Source organism: Danio aesculapii, chromosome 10, assembly GCF_903798145.1.
Source record: "Danio aesculapii chromosome 10, fDanAes4.1, whole genome shotgun sequence".
Taxonomy (NCBI): domain Eukaryota; kingdom Metazoa; phylum Chordata; class Actinopteri; order Cypriniformes; family Danionidae; genus Danio; species Danio aesculapii.
In genome coordinates, this window is record NC_079444.1 from 45575955 (window position 1) to 45601410 (window position 25456).

The window sequence follows — 25456 nt, forward strand, 5'->3', positions numbered from 1 at the left end:
GTGATAAGTTAATGAATCTAGTTTTCACTTTGAAATAAGTTTCCTTCCCCTATTGTCAGATTATTTAGCTTGTTTTAAGGAAAATCTATATTTTAATTTTGACTCGTTATTTCTGAAAACAACACGAAATGCTGTGCTTTTCTAGAAAATGCTTCTTGATTTAATAATTTGTAGATATTTGGACTACAAACAAGACTAAAACATTTTTGCAGTGAAATGACGGAATTTCATCCAAAATCCAGCCAAAACGAAGTTCTTCTTGGCTATATTTAAATATAATATAAAATTGGCCACAATCGCTTTCTTTTCAATAAAGCACAATGCATAGGAAATAGGAACGCCAAAAATGTACACTACCTGACTAAAGTCTTGTCACCTCTCCAAGTTTTAGGAACACAAATAATAAGTTGACTTCTAGTTGATGATTGTGTATCAGAAGTGTCTTATATGAAAGGTAAAGGCCTTTAGATGAGGCTTATTTGAGCACAATATAATCTGATCATGTCTTGATTTTGACTGATTTGATTAGGACAGTAAGGTCTGACTCTGCTTAGACTAAAGTCTGCTCACTGAACCTTCAATAACGTCCAGTATAGAATATGTGCTCATGCTGCAGTGGAAACAGAATGAATATTGTGTCTGACTCCATCATGAGCTTGGAGGACTGCATCCATACATCTCTGACATGACTCAAATCACTGATTAATAAAGTCATCTGGAATGGTGAAGAAAGCCTTCTTGCAGGACTCCCAGAGTTCATCAAGAGTCTTTGTGTTCATCTTCAATGCCTCCAACTTCATCTTACCCCAGACATGCTCAATAATGTTCATGTCTGGTGACTGGGATGGCCAATCCTTCAGCAGCTTGACCTTCTTTGCTTTCAGGAGCTTTGATGTGGAGGCTGAAGTATGAGAAGGAGCGCTCTCCTGCTGGAGAATTGTCCCTCTCCTGTGGTTTGTAATGTAATGGGCAGCACAAGTGTCTTGATACCTCAGGCTGTTGATGTTGATCATCCACTCTGCAGATCTCTCGCACACCCCCATACTGAATGATGGAACCCCAAACCATGATTTCTCCTTCCCCAAACTTGACCGATTTCTGTGAGAATCTTGGCTCCATGTGGGTTCCAGTAGGTCTTCTGCAGTATTAGTGATGATTGGGATGCAGATCAACAGATGATTCAGCAGAGAAATCCACCTTCTGACACTTTCACAAATGATCAACTAGAAGTCAAGTTATTATATGCTGCTCTCACAACCGAGATCCACCACAAGACTTTTGTCAGGTAGTGAATTTGTTGTACTGTGATCGAAACTTAACTGTGATGACTTCAGCTACTGAAGGAGAAACAGATCGAGAGGAACAAATCACACGTTAAAGAAAGCGTAGCTCCAGGACACGCCCACTGACTATGTAATCGCCATGGACTAATAGTATCTTAAAGATCTTTAGAGGCCAAAGCGAATTAGAAAATTGGCTGTGGGGAGCAGTTTCAAATTACCAATACCCATGCCAACATGGGGAGAACATGCAAACTCCACACAGTAACATCAACTGACCCAGCCGGGAATCAAACCAGCGACCTTCTTGCTGTGAGTCCACAGTGCTAACCACTGTGCCACCATGTCACCTCCATACTATATAATACGCTAAAAACAGTATGCGAGCCGAGTAGTATTTGCGAATTCATGCTACTCAAAAAACAGTATCTGAGAACTTCCCGGATGACCTACTACTTCTGACGAGATTCTCTAGTGCGCATGCGATGGACGCTACTCTATCCCATAATGCACCGTGAGAGAATTCGTGAATTTGAGTGACGCAACAGATGCGGGTCGGTCATGTGATCATTACAAAATGGCAGATGTAGAACGTCCCAATACCATACTCACATTCATACTATATAGAACGCTCTTTTCTAAACTCAAATTCAACCGTAGTGCACACTCGAGGAGTAGGGCTGTGTCTGTAATCGTCCACTGCTCCAGCATGTACTGCATTTGTATTTACTACACGACAGTTAAACACGTTTTCACCTCAAATGAAGAACGAAATTAGTTTCAAGTATACCGAGGCCTTAATGCAGACAGCAGAGAGTGTGAAGATCAGACGCTGTGTGTGTGTGTGGTGTGTAAGAGTGTGTGCATGGTGTGAGTGTTTGTGTATGTGCGAGTTCATATGCATGTATGGTTGTGTGTAAGTGTGTGTGTGTTCATCTGTAAGTGTGTGTTCATATGTGTTTGAGTGTGAATGTCTGTACATGTGAATGTCTGTACATGTGTGTTCATGTGGTGCTGCGGCTGGTGCGCAGAACACTGTCAAGCCCGCTGAGCTGCCGCAGGAAGCCGCGGTTGGGTGTGACGCCGCGGTGGTCCTTCACGGTGCGGATGGCCTCAAGCAGCGTCATGTTCTGCCGGATCATCAGGTACGCCAGAACCAGTGTAGCGGAGCGGCTCACACCCACCGCACAGTGCACCAGAACCATCCCTGAGGAACACACATACAGACACACACAGCAAAGTCAATGACAGATTGTCCCTCTTCCCAACAGGGGAAACCAGCAGCAGTGATCAAGAATGCATGATTATCTGCTGTCATGGCTTTACCATCAATAAATGTGATTATAATGGAAGTCAATGAGGCAAAAACAGCACCAACATCACCAAAGAAGAGTCAATCTGAACAGAGTGAACATTTTCAAAGCACTTTCCCAAAACATGTGTCTGAATAAGATTCATCAGCAGAAATCATCACGTTTGCTGAAACACAGAGAGAGCTGAGGCCAAATGAAGACTCAGAATCAGCCCAGAGTGGTGGAAAATGAACAGAAGATTTAGGCCCAATCCCAATTCTATTTTTCTCCTTGGCCCTTATAACCGAGGGTTAAGGTGAAGGGCTTCAAAATGTACCCCTAAGAATTGGGACAGCACTACAGCACCAGCACACGTCATCACATGTCATCGCCATCTCTTCCTTCATGTGAGATCAGACGATGGCGACTGCTGGAGTTATTCCAGTTGTGCTATTATTTGTTATTTATCTTCAGGAGATCACTGAAGGTATATTTTATTTTATCATCATATGTAATGTGGCAATAAGATCGTAATGTACTGTGTATTTACACAGTGGCCATATTCATCTGTAAACACACACAAAACAACATTAACATTATAGCAGACACTGTAAACAGCTCAGTCACAGCCACTAGACATTACTGACAGGGAATTCCAGTATCAGAATGGTGTGGGGCTGCTGTACAGGAGTTATTATGGATTACAGATCGCCAAATTTAGCGAGTTTTTTAGCGTTTTTTTAAAGCATGATGGTAAAACATGAATGCGGTTATGAATATATTAAAACATGTGCTTGTTTGTCGTAAAAATTCATAATAATGACAAAAAAATACTCATTTGTGGATCTCATGACTTTCGGGTTCAGCAATACTGTCGTTGTGGCTGGAGTATTCTGGGAAATTTTCTTACTCCTTGGTTTCGAGTGCAGTCCTGAAAAATCTTCGTTCGAAGGGATATTCACCCCTTCCTCTTAGCCCTACGCCTTCAAGCTAAAGAGAATTGGGACACCCCTACCTCTTGGCGTGCACACGCAAAACGAGGGGTAGGGGTAAGGGGTAGAATTGGGATTGGACCTCAGACGTGTGCGTGAACTGACCTCCAGCGCTGAGGGCTCTGTGGATGAACTCTGCCGCTGGGTAGAAGTTGACACTCATGTCGAAGGATGGCGAGTCGTGGGCTTCGATGCCGTGATATGTGATGTTCATGCCGGCGTAATACTCCGCACCGCCGCGCCATTTACTCTGAGCGCAGTTCAGGATGTGTGTGATCCCCAGCTTCACCAGCTCCTTACGGTTCGAGGCGATCTCTCTGGAATTAATATTGTTATTAAAAACTGAAGTGAGAAGACAACATGACCTCAAACCACAACACTGGACAAACTACTCTTCTTATTTAGAGTTTTTGTCTTGTTTCTAGTCCACATATCTAAAGATCAATCAAGAAGCATTTTCTAGACAAGAACAAAATATAATGTTGTTTTCAGAAATAATGAGTCAGAATCAAGTGAGTTTTACATTAAAACAAGCTAAATAATCTTATAATGGGGGGGGGTGACAATGTTATTTCAAACTAAAAGAAATAAGATTCATTTGTTTAATATAACCCTTCTGTTTTGTTCAGATTGACCCCCTTTGGTTATGTTACTGGCTGTTTTTGCCTCATTCATTCATTCATTCATTCATTCATTTTCTTTTCGGCTTAGTCCCCTCACCAATCTGGGGTTGCCACAGCGGAATGAACCGCCAACTTATCCAGCATATGCTTTACACAGCGCATGCCCTTCCAGCTGCAACCCATCACTGGGGGTAATTCATACACACTCATACACTGCGGCCAGTTTAGTTGATCAATTCCCCTATAGCGCGTGTGTTTGTACTGTGGGGGAAACCAGAGCACCCAGAGGAAACCCACACCAATACAGGGAGAACATGCAAACTCCACACAGAAACACCAACTGACCCAGCTGAGGCTCGAACCGGAAACACTGCGCCACCATGCAGTCTGTTTTTGTCTTCAATTATTCATTGACTTCAATTATAATCACATTTATTGATTATAAAGCCATAGACTGATTTCAGGTGGCCACGAGTAAGCTGTTTTACATTAACATTTAAGCGTTGAGCGAGCTCTTAAACAGCGCTGATTTGCCATCGTGTTCGCATGCTCAACAGAAATGACTGTGATTGGCCGTGGAGGTCATCAGTTAACTGCACTTCACCGATGTGTACCGAGTGCAAACACAGACGAGTGATCCGCTGATGACTTGACTGATCTTTGTGACTTTAAAATGCTCCAGTGTCCCTGTATCTGTATTTGCACTCGGTGAAGAGCGGTGAACTGGTGACCTTCACAACTAATCAGTCATTTCTGTTGGGAACTAGTGAACACTATGGCAAATGTTAGCAGGAAATGGACGTTTTAAAATGTCAGTGCTTTAACACTATTACAGACATACCGAGGCCCTGCTGAAAAATCCAGCTCAAACCAGCCTGGTTTTAGAGGGGTTTTGGCCATTTCCAGGCAGGTTTTCAGCCATTTCCACCTTGGCCTTAGCTGGTCAGGCTGGAAAATGACCAGCTTAATCCAGCTAAATCCAGCTTGACCAGTCTGGTTTAAGCTGGACATAGCTGGTTTAAGCTGGTCATTTTCCAGCCTATCCAGCTAAGACCAGCCTGGAAATGGCCAAAACCCCTCTAAAACCAGGCTGGTCGACCAGCTAAAACCAGACAACCAGCCTAGGCTGGTTTAAGCTGTTTTTTTCAGTAGTGGGGTGTGATACAGAGGACTGCATTGTTTTATCGCTCACCGGGTTTCATCGGCTAAAGCAAATAAACATCCCCACTGTGTTTACCTGGTGCCATGAACTGAAGCCTAGGAGGACACCTAAGCTTTATCACTCCTAAAGAGATTGTGATGTTGTTTGATGCCTAATCTGCTTTTAACTGTTTCAGTAAACTGAACTGAATGATATTAAAGTGATGTTTACATCATATCTGCACTCTGAAATCTCAGCACCACCTGGAGGTTTAAAGTTCACAGCATGTTGACAATGTTTACAGTGCTGATCCTATACTTCTGGGTTTCTTCCCACTGCAACCTCGCTTTGGTCTTTTAAAATTGCAGCCGTGTGAAATAAGCATATGACAGCATGTAATCACGTATTCTTGATTACTGCTGGTTTTCCTGTTGGGAGGAGAGACAATGGGCTCTATTTTAATGAGCTAGGCGCAAAGTCTAAAGTGCAGCGCGCAAAAGCATTACGGGCATGTCAGAATCCACTGTTTCTATACTGTTTCACTGTTTCTCATGGTCTAACAGGGCTGTGCTTATTCTCCTAATGAGTTATAGGTGTGTTTTGAGAATAAACCAATCAGAGTCTCTTCTCAAATTCCCTTTAAGAGTCAGTTGCGTCGCTCCATTGTGCATTTGCTATTTACATGGCAACTTTATAAATGTAAACTGAACTGAGCACTTCACTAGTGAGAAAACAGTTAAACAGAGCATCTGCAGCTCGAGGATAAAGAACCAGCCTCCTCCATTCAGCCTCTTTACTTTCTCTTTCTCTCTTTCCTGGATAAGGAAATGGTGTTGTAGCTGAACACATCCATTAACCTACATATTTAATTTCCTTTGTTAAGCAAAGATTTGTGTCAAAACTATTTCTAAATTCAGTTCTAATTTCCAGCAAAGGAATAAATGAACAATAATACTGAAGTGGGGTCAAACAATTGAGTTATCTCCAAACACACTTGCGATGGCCCATATGGTACAAAACCTGACAGGTGGGCAAATCTAAGCTTGTTTTTAATCAAACAAATATAAATCTGCATGTGATAAACAATAATACTGCTGATAATAATAACATTATACAACATCAAGTTGTCATGAATGAACTGAAAAAGTCCCCCGAGATGAAGAAAGCATGGAGACAGTGGTGTTTATATTGATGGAGAAAGTAATTTTTGTAATATTTTATAGCTTTAATTCTTCTTCATCTGTAAAGATATTTGTGTATTGCTGAACATCCTGTGTTTATTAAGTAATGTGTAAGTGAGACGCACAACTAACGCGCTCAGCGCTAGACTTTACAGCTGCTCTCAGCTGCTCTTTTTCTCAGTCTATTTTAGTTCCTCAAAATAGCATCACGCCAACAATGCGCCTCAACACACCTCCTTTACAGACCAGCACACCCACGAGTCCACAAAGTGGCGCAAATGGATTTGCTATATAAACACTCACACCATCCTCCATATAAAAGGCAGAAACTAAGCTTCATTTCACTGCAACTGATGATCAACAGTAACAATGTCAAATTGTCCCTCTTAATCCCAGCAGCGATCAAGAATGCATGATTACATGCTGTCATGGCTTTGCAATCATTAAATGTGATTATAATGGGGCGTCAATTTGCCCAGGGTAAAGACTTTTGGAACATTTTCAAAGCATTTTTGCAAAATATGTGTCAAAATAAGATTTGTCAGCGATAATCAGCACATCTGCTGAAACTCAGAGAAAGCGGAGGCCAAATTAAGACTCGAAACCAGAGTGTATAAAAACCACCCAACAGGACAAATGTTGGCTTTTTTTTCTTAAAAGAAGCAAAACAATCTGCCAATGGCTAAGTAATGTAATGTTATTTTAAAGTGAAAACAAGTTTATTATTTAGTTTTCCCATTGTCAGATAATTTTGCTTATTTTAATAAAAAAACAACGTAATTTCGACTCATTATTTTCTAAAAACAAGACTATACTTTGTTCTTGTCTAGAAAATGCTTCTTGATTTCAGCATTGTTAGATATTTGGACTAGAAACTAGGCAAAAACTTTAAGCAAGAACGGCAGAAAGAGTGCAGGTCTGTAATGTTTAGTGTACTCACTGGTCTCCGATGTAGAGTCTGGGCCAGACTTCATCAGCATGATTGCAGGCGGTTTTTCCCGTGTACAGCAGACGCTCCAACTCAGCCACCGTCAGCACAGGAGAGCCTTTCTCTGAGTCTTTTCTGCTGGGAGATCTGGAGTTACTGCGAGACCGAGACAATCTGGACATAAACGCCATCTGGACTGGCCTTCACTGGAGCTACGAGTGAACACACAACAACAATCACCAGCCGGAAACACTCATATATACTTTTATTCATTCAGTCATTTTCTTTTCAGCTTAGTCCCCTTATTAATCCGGAGTCGCCAACTATTCCAGCATATGTTTTACACAGCGGATGCCCTTCCAGCAGCAACCCAACACTGGGAAACATCCATACACACTCATCACACTCATACACTACGGACAAATTAGCCTGCCCAATTCACCTATACTATGTCTTTGGACTTGTGGGGGAAACTGGACCACCCGGAGGAAACCCACGCCAACGTGCTACCCACTGCACCACCGCGTCGCCCGCTCATTTACACTTGTGTTATAAAAATACTGTATTTGCATTTACAGCACCATTATCTGGCTCTATATACAGCTGGAGTCAAAATTATACACCCTCCTCTAGACAAGCAGAAAATATAGTCTTGTTTTTAGAAATAATGAGTCAAAATGAAGTGAGTTTCTCCTTAAAACAAACTAAATAATCTGCCAAACGGGGGAAGAGAAATAATCTTGCTTTTCCTTTTGACATAAGATTATTCTGCTTTACCCATTGTCAGATTATTTTGCTTGTTTTACAGAAAAACTCACTTCATTTTGACTCATTATTTCTGAAAACATGACAATATTTGTCACCGGTTTTGCCTCTGTCAGTCTGTCATCACAGTGCTTCAGTATTCTTCTTCTATTATTCTTCCCTCCAGAACTGTCTTGAGCATCTGTCTGCGCTCTCGTCTCACGCCTCCAAAAGCCACCACATTCACCACGTTCATTGCGTTTGGTCTTCTGAGGTGCAGCTCATTTCTTAGAGGAGAACCAACACCACAGTGGAGAATCCCAACAGTGCAGCACACTCCACTTCTCTCAGTGATATCTGTGCAGGAGTAGCAGGAGCTGAGGAGGATATTCTGACTGGATGGAAACGCTGTTTTTAAGCTAATGTTTGATGCCATGACAGTTTTGTCCAAGTCACATCTTTAGATGGAAACACAGCTATTGGCTGATAGATCGCTGTACACACACTGTGTATTCATGAGCTGGTATTTGATCAGGCTGTAATACAGCAGCTCATAAACACAATAATGTCACAAACAATCCAAACAAAACCCATTGCTCCTGGAGGACAGTGAGTGGAATCTTTAAAACAATGCTATTTCCACACGTCCACAGGTCTTTTTATGAGGGAGTTTCTCCCGCTTTCGCTTTTAAAAACAAATCTCTGTCCACATGAAAATGCAACAACACACTGTGATGTTGTAGGCATGATATAGGCATGATGAACCAACAGGGGGCGATAATGACCCTTTTATACCAACTTCACACTAAACAGGGAATAGGGTATATGTGGAAGTATGCTAAAGCTCTTTTAATGTGTCAGTAGGCTGGGTTAAGCACTTCTGGTGAACTGTATACCATTACAAAATCAGTGCGTTTAAGGTCTGTTTTCTTTAAAAGTCAGCGATCTCCACTGGCTGAGAGATATCTGATATAAACTGGCTCTCAGATTGTACAAGCAGCACTGCCTTACATTACAGTTTCCCCTCATGTCTTTAAAACATGAGCATTTATTTGACCCCAGTGTATTCAATGGAGCTTCTGCGCTAGCCTGCTGATTCTGAAGGGTTCGTGCGTGTAAACGGCTTTTCATCTCGTTTTACACTTGAGCAACTAAATAAACTCTGAAGTCTAATTAACTGATTATATTTTAATTACATCAGAACATCGATGCTGTAAAAGGAAGCGTATAAAACAGGAAAAAGTCACATTAACTGTTCACCGGAAGGTTATCAGTATGAGAACAACACTAGCTCTGCATATACCCTATTGCTATTAATATTACCAACCAACATATTACATGTTCTGTTCGTTAAAACAAAGTTTCTAGCTGTTACACCACTAACACTAGCTCTGCATTTACCCTATTAAGTTTATTTTGTGAGTAAATTGCATTTAGGTCAATGTAAACGTGATGACAGAGGCAGATCACAGTCCCGCGGTTGAACAATGTGAAATATGTCATATGTTTGCCAGAAATGTGCAGAATTTGCTTCATTCACGCTTCCCGTGTTTGGTGTGAGCTCAGCTGTGTTTACCAGTAAAGTAAAAGACAGCACACGCAGACGTCATGAGGAGAAACTCCAGCTGTATCATCAACACTGTACTCTGAGTTTTAGAAAATCTTCACCCTGGCTGGAGTTTTCAGAAAGTGTCAGTCCTGATCCTGTTTTCATGAGGACAAACAGTGAAACCAAATAGAAAATAAGTGCGGTTTTGAAAAATACCCATGTGCATGTGGACAGGGCCTAAGGCTGCGTGACCACCGAAGGGTTTTTGTGCACCAGAAACATGACCGGCCCCCTCGTGTGTTTCAGCAGCAGAAGTGCTGATAGTGTGTAAACTCAGAGTGAATGTGAATGTGAGAGCTCAACACATCATTATTCTACAATCCTGTGAGCTGAAATAATGAGAGAAACTCCAGGATGGTGTTATCAAGACTTTCAGAAGAGGAGAGCAATACTGTGAGACTGATAACAGCAGAGAGAGGAGAAGATCATGCAGAGTTACTGTCCTGCACACATACACACATATACTAACACACACTTTTTCACTTACTGTAATCTGATGCATAGATGATCTAATACATAATTAAACACATTTAAATATTCATCCGTTTAATATATATATATATATATAAATATTACAAATATTCAAGGATTTAAGATGCTGATGACTGTTAAATACATCATAACAGTCTTGTGAAAAGGCTCTATGATGCTCAGCTGTGAGTGTTTTGCAGCTCAAAGATCATGCTATATGATCATGTATATTATTTATTATGTTTATTGGGGTTTTTTATCAGTCGGTTGCTATAATACAGAGTGTCCCACTGTACCGTTACAAGTTGAAAATCTTTAGAGGATTATTATATTAGTTGCGTGGTATAGTCCCGCCCCTCCTCCACTGTGATTGGATGGCTAGGAAACCCACACCAACACAGGGAGAACATGCAAACTCCACACAGAAACACCAACTGACCCAGCCGAGGCTCGAACCAGCAACCTTCTTGCTGTGAGAACACAGTGCTAACCACTGAGCCACCGCGCCGCATATTTTTAATGCTATTACATAATAACATTTCCTTGGTGACACTTTGCTGAGCATTGTGCTTTTGCAGAACTCATTTGTATGCAGGTAAAGAACTTCATTTTAATCCTACTGTGTTTATAACATTTGTGCGAAAAAGCTACATTACCCATGATGCCGTACAGCCAATCCACCAATCAGGAAGCTGCAGCAACTTGTATAAATAAAAGTCTTGTGCTTATAGAATCCATAATTATTATCTGGTAATTCAGAACAAACTGGACATTTTCAAAGAGTTTTGATTTGCAGAGCCTGACTGCTGATTAAAATAAGCGTAGCATCACTAAAATAACATCGCTAAACTAGCTGTGCTATATTTATTTACACGCAAATCCCATCAACAATTTTCATATAAAGAAAATACATCGTATATAACTTAAACTTAGCATATTCTATTTGAATAAACATCATGAAATAAGCAGGGTTTGACAACTTTTTTGATCACCAGCCACTGTGGCTAGAGGGTTTCCAACATTACTAACCACTCGCCATTTTCACTAGCCACAATTTAGATGGGAAAATATGTTTTCCATGCATAAATTTGACTTGATTTAGATGTGTTGTCCACATGCCTCCTTATTCATTGCACTTTGTGTGTGTGTTGTGTGTGAGCTGGCTCACTGTGCATGAGCAAATGGGTTGTGTCACATTACAATCAGTTTTTATTTCACAGGATTTTTCAGGCTCCAGAATTAAGGATTTACCAAACTTATCCCTGACCACACCAAAAATAAATAATTATTTCTTAGCCACAAATTTCAATTCAACAATACTCTTCTTTAAAAAAAAAAAGACAATTAAAAAAAATTATTATTGTCATATATCTAAAATATGCAGAGTAATCTGACCTGGCTAAAGGTCCTCAGTTACACATAACCGAGGAGTTAATCTCATATTAAAGCAATAAAAATGATAACTAAACCATATCAACACAAATAACTATAGGCAAAAGAAAGCAGGTGAAAAAAAACATCGCGAGTGATAATGAAAGGATGATCACATGCTAACGGTTAATGTTAGCCTTGTTAATAATCTGTTCAAAGAATAATTCTAAATAAAAGCAGTGACTGTGGGTGCAGGATCATTGCTTTATGTCCAGTCCATTTCAAAGAGAACTGATCACATTAGATGTGTTTTCTCTAGGCACGGTCGCTTCATGCAAGTAAGCGGGAACGCGTGCGCTTTTTAACAGTCATGCGCATCACATCAGCTGTGTGTGCGCGAGTAATCATCCTCTTATAAGGTATTCACCTGCTTTCTATTGCTCGCGTGAACACAGTTATTTGTGTCAGTCGTACTGCTTCTCGATTCTAAGATCACATTTGCACGAATATTGGGCCATCCTTTTTGTCGAACTATGGCTGGTTGGAAATACATTTTAAATTGTAGTTTTCTTAAAGCAAAGTGGCTAGTGTGAGTGTCTGTCTAACCCGCCACAGCTGGAATCCACCTGCATTCGGCAGGTTGGCAGGTGTTAATGTCAAGCTCTGGATATAAGCATGGAATTGACATCAAATGACTATGAAGAAATGACACATGAGTTTTCACCATCGCATTGCTATAAAAAGACAGTACACCACATTGTTTTTGTTCCATAATTTATTTAAAACATTCGTAATAAAGTTAACAATCACTTGATTACTCAAGACAACATCAATCACATTTCACAACATTAAATTAAACAGCACATAGCGCATTAGCAGTGCATTTACTCCTTTGTGCATCGGTAGCAGAGCGTGGTAATTACAGCGTGTGCTTTGCAAATGTACATGTTGCATTTGTCACATGTTAATCTGGTTTTGGTGTCTCTCCTTTTGCCACCATAGGTGCTTCTGTTACAGGGCTCGCACCTTTTCCTCTTGGGGTCTGTAACTGGCGGGATGCATCGCTGGATATCTTCGGGAGCCGATTGTGCTTCAATAATCATATTGATGGAGTTCGGTAAGCGAGGAAGACGCTCTCTTCTTTGCAAATGTGGTGTGACCAGAGCTCTTCCCAAATCCTGCAGAAAGATCCTCCTCCTGTTTGTCTTCTGCGCTTCCCATGAAGGGTGTAAGTCCATCCACAGCACAAACGCATTGTAGGCTGAGACGTCCAACATGTTGAAGAAAATCACCATGGGCCAATGCAGGGTCTTCCTCTGGCAGGTATATGTGGAGGTGAGCTGGAGACAACATTAAACAAAACACAACAACACACAGGCATTAGGGATCTAACTAAACTCCAACTCTACTCATAAACTACCAAGAAGGACGTGATATATCACCATATTTTCTGGTATTTATTGCGATAACAGTATTCATAAGAGGCTAAAATTCCTGTATCTTCAGAGAAAATGTATACATTTAATATAAATATTAGATTTTTTTACTATAATTAAATATATGTACATGTGGATGTTTGCAGGAGGCGAAATTAAACAAAAACTGCAAACACCAACGATTGGTGAAATGAACAAAAATATATGAGGATATTTTCCTGTATTTATTGCCATAATGATATTCAGAAGTGTCCACTGAGAGACAAAAAGTCCTGTATCTTTAGAGAAAAGTATACATTTTTATACTTGTTTTATTTTAGTATCTTAAATTAAAATAACAAAATCGCCAGCAGCATCAGGAATGGATGATATAACCTCAAAATATATCACAATATTTTCCGGTATTTATTGCGATAACGATATTCAGGGGTAACCGTTAAGAGACAAAAAGTCCTGTATCTTTAGAGAAAAGTATACATTTTTATATTTATTTTTATTTTTATATTTATACACCAGTAAATTCAATAAAAGTGCTGTTCACACAGGCGAGGACGTTTCAGGATTTTTCTGGAGAAGACCATTCACACATCCATTTGATAATACTGATAAATTCTGACATCATTAACCAGATATAAGCTCTAAACGGCTGCGCTTGTATTTGTACACTTGACTACATTACAAACTCTGTAGCTGGATCAGTGTTGTGAACAACTTTAATGAAAACATATGGAGGAACATTTTGACATGTCAAGATCTAATATGTGTGTGTGCTGGCGCTCACCCGCTGCTTCACGAGCACACGCGTCAAGCAACTGAAGGAAGCAGAGCTTGAATGTAAACAAACAGCGGTTTATAGTTTATACCGCATATTTTTGCTGATGGTACCGATCCAAATCCAATCTTGCATGTGCGCTATATTCTGTGTTTATAAGCCAACAAAAGCCATGAAGATAGCCTTTTATAAGGGCCAAGAAAGTTGTCATGTAGGCCACTATATCCTAAATGTTCTGAAGCCATTCTATAGTTGAATGTGAAGCACAGATGAATATTCACATGCTTAAACTCAAGTTCAGTTCAGCGCTTCCCTCTGCTGCACCTGTCAATCATTCTTCATTCATTCACAATTCACACTGTGTGTGGCGTTCATGACCACACGAAACACTTTCATCAAGACTCTTAGCTCCTGTTAATATACAGAATCAGTGGAGAAATGCGCTTAGTTTAGCATTAAATGGCTTCATTTTGACCTGCAGCAGGAGTTGATTGCTGTTTCTGAATCATGATGCGCTGTGTCTGTTATATAGATCAGCAGATCGCATTCACAACACTGGAGTAGAGAGAGATATAACACACACAGAGTAGGTCTACCTGAAACTTTAAATGAGAAAGGCTCAGTAATACACAGCACAGATCCTCAATGCACTGATTTCTTCCCTTTGTGCTGATTTAGCTGACTTAGTTTGTAAAGCCTGGCTGATTGTGGTCAAAGTTGATTAAATTAATAAAAGTGAAACTGACGGCGCAATATGGATTGTCATTAACAGAAAAGTATTTGGTTATAGGCTACTCTATAACTGTGAATATTTCACTGCAATTTTATTTATATTAATACTTTATTTAACAGAGCTGTTTGTGTTATGATTAGGGTCAATAGTGGTAGCCTATTGCAGATTTCAAAGAAAAATCTTAATATTAAGAAGGAAACATAAGCTGGAGCACAACAGATCAATGTCATGACCAATGCTCAGATAATGTAGCCCAGTTTACAGCAGGCATCATGTTATTAGCTAGATTCTGTAGGCCTGTAGGTCTGTTATTTTTACTAAAGAAGATATACTGTATTATTGAGTTTATCACCAGAACTATAGAAACTGGGCCTAAAAAAAAAACGGCACAGTATCGGGATCGGATCTGTATCTGCCGATACTCAGAATTTTGGTATCGGATTGGATCCAAAAAAATGTTACCGGTGCATCCCTAGCGGCTTATAATAAGCATTTAATCACTACTTTTTTACACAGTTGGCATTAAGAAGGAACATAGAAATGTTACCTGACTGACATCTAGCAGCTAAATGTGTCTGAAAAAACATTCAAGGCTTTTATTGTCATAAACAGTGCAGATGTGAACGAATCTGAGTGTTCTGATTGGCTGGAGTAGAAGTCTCGCATCAGCGTGATCTAATCGTGAACGCACTCTTGCCAGCAATTGTACTTCTGTGTTCACACAGAGCCGCATTCTGGCAAATTAACGCTAATGTTACAACTTCTCTTTCTGGAAAATATCTGGAACGTATTTTCAGAAAGGGTCTGTTCACACTTACAGACAGGTCTGTTTGTATGAAAGGGGCTAATGACTTCCTCATACAGTCACAGGCCTCAGAATCACATGATACATTTTAATCCAAGCTCAACACTGCATGTCCTACAGTGTGACTATTGCAAATGATCACTTCAGCGATGCTGAAAGCAAATATTGTGCAGCGCTAATCGAGTCTATTGTGAAAGGGAACAAATGAAGCAAAAATCATTAAAATACCTTGTCAAAGTTGTCCACTCCGCCTCTGGTGCTGTTGTAGTCCAGGATCATCTGTGGTTTCTTCAGCTCGTTGCTGCTCTCCGTGTCTTCTCTGTGCAGCGTGCTCATCAGAAGCACGTTCTTATTTTTTCTGGGATGGTAAGAGACAAGCGTGTGTGTATCGGTGAAGGCGAACTTTGAGGAGTTCATGGCTCTGCCTTTTACTGATAACAGCGCAGGTGGAAGCTCAGGATTGCTCAATCTGATGGTCCCGATCATGGTGATGTTTCTTCGTAACAGCTCCTCTCCCAGAGCGTACGATGTGAAGGAGTGGTCGCACGTTATGTTGTGTCCTTCTAAAGCGGATGTCATGTCCAGGACCACACCCATTCCCTGGTCCTCTTCTGATTTGCCGTCTGCAGGATTCCCAGTGTGGATCTGCATGTTCCATGCGTAACTGGACTTGGTATCGCAAACTGCCCAGATTTGAATCCCGTATTTAGCTGGTTTGCACTGCATGTATATTTTAAAGGGACACCGTCCTCTGAAAGGCACCAGGCACTTGTCCACAGTGAGGTTTTGCCCTGGATTGTACATAAGCGGCAGGCGTTCAACCCATTTATCCCAGACGTTCAGTATTGGTGCCAGTTTATCACCACTCTTTTGGCCTGGTTCTGGATCTCTTTTGCGAAAGCAGATGACTCTTGACCAGCTTTTAAAGGTGTAGAGCGCCATAGTAGCACGAAAAATTGGCCTCCCCAATACTCCATCCCATAAACTATCCACGGACTCATGCTTAGATCGATAGACACCAATCAGAATCAAGATACCAATGAAGGCCTGCAAATCCGTCCAGTCCAGATCCTTCCAGGCAGCACCATACACACGTTTGCCCTCTAAATTGGATATCTGCATCAACATCTCTTTAATCTCATCTGGGAAAAACAATTCAAACGTTGACTTTATGTCTTGGGCATTGGAGCACGCAAAGCTTGTTGGTCCAGGGGTCATTTTCTCGAAAAGATGACTTGGAAATCTCTTATGTTCGTTGGGAGGAGGTGTAGGACTCCACAATATGTGCCCATTTTTGGACATGTAAGCAGCATCCGTCTCTGCAGGTATGTGTAGCTCTGGGTCCTCTTCATCATAAGAGTGATAGCCTGGGCCAAACTCTGTATTGTCATCTATTTCAATAACTTTATAAATCTCCTCGTCTGACTCTAACGCTTCTTCTTCCATCGTTCCTTCACTTCTCTGTAGGGTTGCGTATTTTTCCTCTTCATTGGACTCAAATAGATGAGCTGGGCTCTTCTCAGCATCACACCAGCTCTCCATTGTGCAGCTTCAAAATAAACTGCAAGCAAGGTCCAGGGAAGTCACATTTATTATTATTTTTGTTAGGATATCCTGTAATGGCTCGTTTCCACTGAGCGGTACGGTTCAGTACAGTACAGTACAGAATTATTTCCGTGTCCAGTGCCAGACGTTGCTACCAAAATACGAATGTTACCAAAATGACGAAACGTAACTTTTTTTGGGATGTGTTTGTAGGCGTACCTAGCAGGTGAAACAGTACCTGAAGGGTGGAGCTACACTTAGAATGCTTATTGGTTCAGGTCATTTGCATGTGCAACAAGCCAGGTGAACGACAACACAGGAAATGGCATTTTAAATACACATCTGAATCACAACACCGTAATAAAATGATGGCATACAGCAATGAACCATGGCTGTGTCTGAAATTGTATACTTCCCTCCTTTCATCAATTCATAGTATTCGAAAAACAGTAGGCAAGAAATACCCAGATGACCTATATAGGGGCCGATCACACAGAATGCGCATTTACATTCTAAAAACACCAGGGGCCTCATGGACAAAGACTTGTGTTGAATTCATACTAAAACATTGCGTATGCACAGTGTGTACGCAGTAAACAAATCAGATGTATGAAACACTGCGAACGCTGAATCCCACACATATCCTCTTTGTACATCTGAATTAACGTGAAACTAAGCGCATGTGCACGAGCGCAAAACCCCTCCCTGACTCCTCCCCCTAATGAATATGGTAATGACTTTGGCAAAACCAAATAAAAAAGCAATGGCTAAAGCAAGCTAGAAGAGAAACTTGACAGAATGTGAATTGGAGGTGCTCCTATCAGAGGTAGACCAGAGAAAAACTGTGTTATTTGGAAGTTTGTCCTCTGGAATTAATAACAAAAGGAAAAAAATAGAGTGGGATAGTTTAGCTGACACGGTTAACACAGTGGGGTCTGAACATCGCACTGTGAGTGAATTAAAAAAGATGTGTGGTCTGATGTAAAGGTGCAGGTTAAGAGGAGAACAGCGGCGCACTGTCAAAGTGTGGAGCGAACAGGGGATGCTGAACTAACACCCTTTGAGGAGAGAGGTGCTTCAATTGTGGGCGACACACAGTTTTAGAGTTGATTTGAATATTTAATCTCAAATGGTGTCAGAGTTTAATTGACTTTTACAATTTCTACAATAAAAGATATTTAAAGATATTATAAAATAAATAAAGTGCTGATTCCAAAACCAGAGTCTTGTGCAGTAAGCAGAATGTTTTTCTGAACATTTTGGTGCTGGTTTTATTGTATAACTTTATATGGTTGAATTGTTTAATTCATTTATATGGTTAATTTATTAATTTTTTTTAAGATTTATTTTTGGCCATTTTGCCTTTATTAGATAGGACAGTATTTAGGACAGGAAGTGAAGTTGGAGAGAGAGAGAGGGGGGGTAGGGTAGGAAAAAGTCCTCGAGCCGGGATTCAAACTCGTGACGCCCTGACGTGCTACTGCACCATATGTCGACGCGCTAACCACCAGGCTATTGCGCCGACAGTTAATTTTTAAAAATTTTTTTTGCGAGAAATCAAGCCTTGTGCAATATAAAGGACACATATTTACGCCTATCTGACCTATTTTTGGCTCAAACTATGACAAAAGCAAAGAATTTAATTGGCTTGAAATCAAATGTCTAATGAATGTCAAACGTCAAACTAACATAACTGCGGTTCATATGGAAACCTTATATACCTGCTAGACATGCGGATGATCCCGGCTGATGCGGATGATCAGCTGAGTATTGTGCGCGAGTGTTGCTGCTGATATTAATATAATTTAATATTTAATAATATTGTGATATTCAAGATCTGTGAAGTCATACAGCTCAAATCAGCGACCACAATTCTCTCCTCCATCTTCAAAAGTCTCAGCTGACGTAACGCGCCTTTTCCGCTCAGAGTTGACTGTTTTCAAATGCGAGGTTCGCAGGGCGCATAAGCAGCACGCAAAACGCTCGTGGCTGTTAGTAAATCGTTAAAAAAAGACACCTCTCAACGCAAAAAATCGTGTTCGGTGTGATCGGCCCCTTATTCCGCATCCGATGGATGCTACACTATCCCATAATGCACCGTGAGAAAATTCATGAATGGGAGTGAAACAACGCAACTGATGCAGGTATGTCACATGATCATGACAAATGGTAGATGTAGTACATCTGAATTCCATTCATACTACTTGCATTCATACTATATATAACGTACGTTTCTAATGATCGTGTAGTAGATTCAAATGTACTGTGGTAGCTACTGGAGTAGCTAGTTTAATTTCAGACACAGTCTACCCAAGCTCAGTTTGGTTTATCAACAAAAATGATTTATCGTGACAGGCCTAATGACCAACGTATTCTCACTCTGAAAACGCTGCCCGAGTCGATCACGTTGTGCCTAAAACGACTGGAAATCACAAGATGTGCCGCTTCCTCTGTCTATATGAGCAATCTTCTCATGCATATACATTTAAATAACAAATCTGAACGCAAAAGATGCGAGATGTGAACAGCCCCAATGGCTTTCTTTGAGTGAGAATGACGTCAATAGTTAGGCCTGTCATGATCAATGCTTTTTGCTGTGCAATATATAGCCACAGAATTGATTGCAATAAGTCATATTATAGTAACTTTGAGACCATTTTGTCCCATATCCTGCCTAAAACGTGTGGAAAGCATGATGCACGTTGATTCCTTCACCGACTTCGCTCATGCTCCCATTTCATCTGTTGCTGCTAGGCAACCATCCACCATTCTCTTAGAGGATGCCAAACCCTTGCTGCAGCTCTGACACAAGTTTTATTATGGTAAAAATTAAAAAGCACTGCAGTGTCTAGATGCACTGTGTTTGTCTGAAGTATTTGGTCCACTGTTACTACTGTATTGGTCTATCGTTATTACTGAAATTGGCATATTCCATACAAAGAGTGAAACGGGTTGGTTAGTGCAACCAGGTGCAAAAGAGGCATGCAAACTAATACACCTCCACTGAAAAGAACAAAGTTGCACCCACAAAAGCTATATGTGAACGGCCCTTCATGCCACTGATGAGATCATGAGTATACAACAGCAGAATAATGTAGTATTCATCAACACATTCAAGGTGCAAAAATCCTTCATTCTTGAGGACATTATAATTCTGTAAAGTGATGTTAAAAAGTGAATCTGCTACAGCCGTGATGAAGAATGTAAGTGCTGTAGTGTCGTTATAAACCTCATTTATGAAAGTGGACTGGAGCTTTGAAACAGAGCTCATTTGGAGAACTTTCCCAATCCGTCTGCTGCACGATACTGGGAAAATACACAATATGCAATATTATTGTTGAGCATTAATAATAGATCATAGATATTCCTTATAATATTTCTCTAGAAAAATGCTATTTTTATTAGCTCTGACTTTAAATCATTTATGTTATGCTATTTAAAGATATTTTCAGAAGTGATTCATTCTAATTTAAACTAAAATATTGTGCAAATATTTACATGTAATTCACCCCAATACATATATTGCATTACTATTATTCTTATCATTATTGCAATAATGGTAATATTGCCATATATTGTGCAGCTCTTGTTAACATTGTTGTTTTCTAGAGCTGTCAGTAACTGCTGTTTCTAAAGGAGTTCCTGAGCTTGCTGACACAAATCAAAAATGATTATCAATATGGGTCATATCAGGAGAACAGGGTCCGGTGATCAGTAAATGTCCTTTGAAGGCCAGAGGGCGCTCTCCTTCAGAAACTCCAAATATTCCACCAACATATGAACAGCAGCGACATGTATGAGTAATGAATCGCACTGTACTGTACTGTACTGAACCCAGAGATACTGCAGTTTCATCACGTCACATTTAAGACTTTTAAAGATCTTTTAAGAGCATTATGAATGAAATGTCAGACTTACACAGGACTAAACACTAAACTAGACCTGCGGAAAAGATTTCACTTGCCTCATCAAAAAATATTTCAACTGACTTATTTCTAAGCCATACATTATAAATGCTTTACATTACGTACATACTTTATACATTAAATAAAGTGTCAAAACAAGCTAACTCTATATGTGCTTTATTCATAACATTTATTTTAAAAGAAATTGACCATTTTTATACCTTTAATAAACTAAATATAAGCACAAGAGTCTGTGCAGGTCAGCGTCCTCACCCTGCAGCTATAAATACATGGAGAACCGTTAAATAAGCAGTATATTGTAATAAAGATCATTAAACTCTACAGGTAAACGGAGTTAAAAATAATACTTTTGTTAAAAGTTCTACTGAGATGGATTGTTGATCATTGGATAAGCGTTGGCCTGATTGGATAACTTAATAGATTTAGGAAAATTAAGACCTGTTTAAAAAGATTTTAGACCTACACCACAATATTTCAGTAAATTGAAGACTTTTTAAGGCATAAAATATTGTTTTAAAGACTTTTTGAGACCCTGCCGACACCCTGGAACCGCACCGCTGAGTGGAAACGAGCCATAACACTAATACATTAAAACATGATGACAAACACTTGGGCAGGACACATCGGTGCTCAATTATTCTGAAATATTCTGGGAATTTTCTGCTGTACCAAAGAGAAAAACACAAGTACAAATACTGAACAGAACGTCATGTCTTTATATTATTAAATGAAGCTATCCCACGGTTTCAGCTGCGTTTGTTCCAGAAGTATTTCCTGAATCATTTTTCCCATAGGATTTTCACCTGTTTTGTCAAAACTCTTGGTTAAGGCATGAACCAGAACATCCAGCTCAGGAGAATCACAACAATCCTACTGTGAACTTACCAACATTATTAAAGTCAAAAACTACAAATTACACATTCAAACTGAAAACCACAAAGAAAAACTTCATTCTGAATTGCTGGATGTGGAAATAAAACAATGTATTTCAAGTTTACAGCAAAATATCAGATTATCCAGAAAATACATCACAGTGCTTTATGTGAGTGGGCGGAGCCTAAGATCTATGTAGCATTGCAATCTGTTGCTGCGTCCCAATTTGCATACTATCCATCCTAAATAGTATTGGAAAAATAGAATTAGTGCATCCCAAACTGTAGAGTAGACATGTGAAGTGTAGAAGTGTCCATACTCTAACCACTAATATTACCCATAATACACTGCACATTTGTGAATTTGAACTACAAACATAGGTAAAAAGTGTAAACAAACTACAAACATGGCGGATGCAAGAGACCAACTATCAAATAGAGAGGCTTTGGTAAAGATGAATGACTATTAATTAATATCTAGCCTACTGGAGAATATAAAATCACATTATCTGTGTTATAGTTCATCTGCAACAACACTGTGAGCTTCTATAAGACGTGTTTGGACATTCACTTCTGAATACAGAGTTATCTGAACACCTGAGGAGATTTCTCTGCATGACAGACTCGTCAATGGCAGATTAACCTGCTGCTGAATCTACAATATAGTAGGACATTAAATATGACAGCAATGTGAATGATGCGTTGAGATGACTGACAGCTCGTAACTAAGCAACAGAACAGTCCGCTAATGAGGAAGTCGCTTGTCCCAAAGCTTGCACACTCAAAAGTACATACTTTTTTAAAGACACAGTACAAGTATTGGCGAATTGGGACGCAGCATGTGACTCTGATAGGTGGATTGTCTGCACAGGATCTGAAAATGCACAAATTCCACTAATAATGTTTTAAAACTGTTCACAACCGATCTGTCAGATTCAGCAGTGATTAAAATCAAATCAATATGGAGAAAATGACTGGAGATTTTACTTCTGGAACCACACTGTTGAATATTTTGGTGCATTTAAACAAATCAGTTTTATTAAACAGGCATTTATCTATTATATTGAGTTTGGTCAGCAAACATCTAGAAGAATAGAAAGGTTATGGATTTAAATTCAAATCAGTTATTGCAAAAATATATATATAGAAACTACAAATTTTTAACTAAATTTCATATATTTTCATGTTTATTTAGATTTTTCTTGTTTATTTCAATGTAATTTAATATTTTCCCCAACATGTTAAATTGTGTGTAGTAACATTTAGACTGTAATCAGTGTTTTTGATTAAAACATCAGCTTTGTCTTTGACTAATCTAATGTATCTGCACTGATAAAGCATCCTGGAGAAAATATTCCTGTAAACGAGAGATCTGGGAGACTCAATTATGCTCAACACTGCATATATACAACATATATTACACAATTAACTTATTTTAAAATGAACAATCATTTAAATTATGCGAATATAGCCAATACTGTGTGTATTTAAATGATTTAAAGTCGCGTAACGTTATATTAAAGTGGCATCTGCTGAAATGAGCGATCAGAGCCATGTTAGAGAAACAAACAAAATGGCAGCATCTGGATTGAGAAAAGATCCTCCTACATGAGATATTCCTAAAGACATGAATAAAACGAGCCTTACAGAGAAACATGTAGTGTGTTTAATTCAGATCCAGCTTTGTGTGCGTCTTACCTCAAACACACGCGATGTTTCTGCAGATCTGGTGTTTGCTTCTTCTCTGCTGAATCATCCAGATGCATGAGATTTCGCGCTGCAAACACCCGCGCGCTGATATTACTGTAATATCACTACACAGATGACAGATATTAGTGTTATTGCTGCTGCTGTTGTGAAGCGCTGGAGTGATCCTTCTGTCCGTGCACGCGCCTCTGCGGGTGCACGCGCGCGCACTCTTGTGCACTCGCACACACTCATGCAGATGTTAGCTCGAGAACGCGCGCGATCATTCCCGAATGTTTACGCGTCTACGTGCTAAAAATATGTACTGTTACATTTTAGGATTAATAAGTGTATACTTTAGGGTGTGTAACAGAGTGTTCAAACATTACCATTTACCGTTCTGTTGTGTTAATTAATGTTCTACTATATTCAGCAGCAGCAGGAGGTTAATCTGCCGTCCACGAGTCTGTCATGCAGAGAAATCTCCTCAGGTGTTTCCAGAATTAAAAATTAGAGGTTAATGTCCAAACACGTCTTTCGTATAATACAGATGTGTAAAATATAACACGGAGAATGTGATTTAATATTCTCCAGTTGGCTAGATGTTAATAAACAGTCATTCAGACATCTTTACCGAAGCCTCTCTACTTGACGGTTGGTCTCGCGAGTCCGCCATGTTTGTAGTTTGTTTACACTTTTTACCCGAATTTGTATCGTCCAACCCGCTAATGTTCTACAAATAATAGAGCATCCGGGAACTTTAGCATTCTCTTTTCAATTCAATACATCTTTATTTGTATAGTGCTTTTACAATGTAGATTGTGTCAAAGCAGCTTCACAGAAGATTATAGTGACCTGAAACAGTGTAGTTCAGTTTTCAGAGTAGAAGTTCAGTTCAGTTTAGATAACCTCAGTGTAGGGGTCCTTTCTTCGTACGTGGATTACTCAGTTAGCTGGATTTGGATGTTGACGATTTGATACGATCCAGGATTGTTTCGTTCTTCAAAACTCATCTGAGACTTGTTGTCATAGCAACAGTTCTGGTAGCTCAAACCTGCTTGGGGGCAGGTTCAATTCATATAAACAGGATTAGATCGGGTCAGTTCAAGCAAAGATAATACTGAATGTACCAAATGCTGATATTTTCTTACAGTAGTAGTTATGGACACTTGAGGAAATAGTAAATATATATATATATATATATATATATATATATATATATATATATATATATATATATATATATATATATATATATATATATATATATATATGTATGTATATATATATATATATATTTTTTAACTATATATATATATATATATATATAAAGTAAAAATATATATATTATTAAAACTTATGCAATCTGCACTCAGAAATAAATGTACAAAGACTGCCACCTGGTGGTTCAAAGAGAACATTTATTGATATGAACAATGCATGCACAATATTCAACTTTTTTTTAAAAGATAATAATTTATGCACTCATGCACTTGTTTTGACCGCTAATATAGCGGTGATATGATGCTTCAAAAAAGTTGCAGACACCTTTACTGGTATCAAAATGCTTTTTTGATGCTAAATTAATTCATGAAGCTATTCCTAACAGCGATTAAAAAAACTGGAGTAGGCCTAGGCTACTATAATAAAGAAAATCTTCTCTAAATGTAGAACTAAATACACTGATATGCATTGAAATACATGATGAATACTCTTGACACTTGAAAGTGTAAAGCCTGCAGCTCACAACACATGTGGAAAAAATGATTGTGTATCATATTTAAAAAAGCGTTTACTGCTAATTTTAATCGCGTAATTTTGTTTAGATGGATAATTAAATATTAATCAGATGATGTCATCACGCTGCTGTGCCGTCAGCCAATCGCTGCATTGCTGATCATGATTTGGAGGATGGATAGATCTGTCCTTCACAACACACACAGATCTCAGATCAGTTCATCCAGACATTTTAATCTGATTCACCAACTTGTTTGAAGAACCAAATTAGCCAGAGATCAGTTATCAAGATGAACAGATCCAGGATCCGCC

The 25456-nt window shown here is 39.4% G+C and overlaps 1 protein-coding gene across 2 annotated transcripts; it reads right to left on the reverse strand.

Moving 5' to 3' along the window:
- Nucleotides 1-2283: 2283 nt before the first annotated feature.
- Nucleotides 2284-23609, reverse strand: LOC130236094 (dual specificity protein phosphatase 26). 2 transcript variants are annotated; one of them, XM_056466668.1, is made up of 4 exons: nt 23420-23609; nt 7450-7649; nt 3670-3881; nt 2284-2487 (listed from the first exon to the last, which is right to left on the reverse strand). In XM_056466668.1, the coding sequence occupies exons 2-4, from the start codon at nt 7626-7628 to the stop codon at nt 2285-2287; spliced, it is 594 nt and encodes a 197-aa protein (XP_056322643.1). In that variant the 5' UTR covers nt 7629-7649; nt 23420-23609; the 3' UTR covers nt 2284. The 2 variants fall into 2 exon arrangements, with proteins under 2 accessions (XP_056322643.1, XP_056322642.1); XM_056466667.1 differs by lacking the exons at nt 2284-2487; nt 3670-3881; nt 7450-7649 and adding exons at nt 12409-12972; nt 15607-16939.
- Nucleotides 23610-25456: the final 1847 nt, after the last annotated feature.

Coding starts and splice junctions, on each gene's coding strand:
- LOC130236094 (XM_056466667.1), bottom strand. CDS start 16,920: ATGGAGAGCTGGTGTGATGCTGAGAAGAGCCCAGCTCATCTATTTGAG. Junction 12,973..15,606: donor GAGTGGACAACTTTGACAAG/GTATTTTAATGA, acceptor TGTTGTCTCCAG/CTCACCTCCACATATACCTG.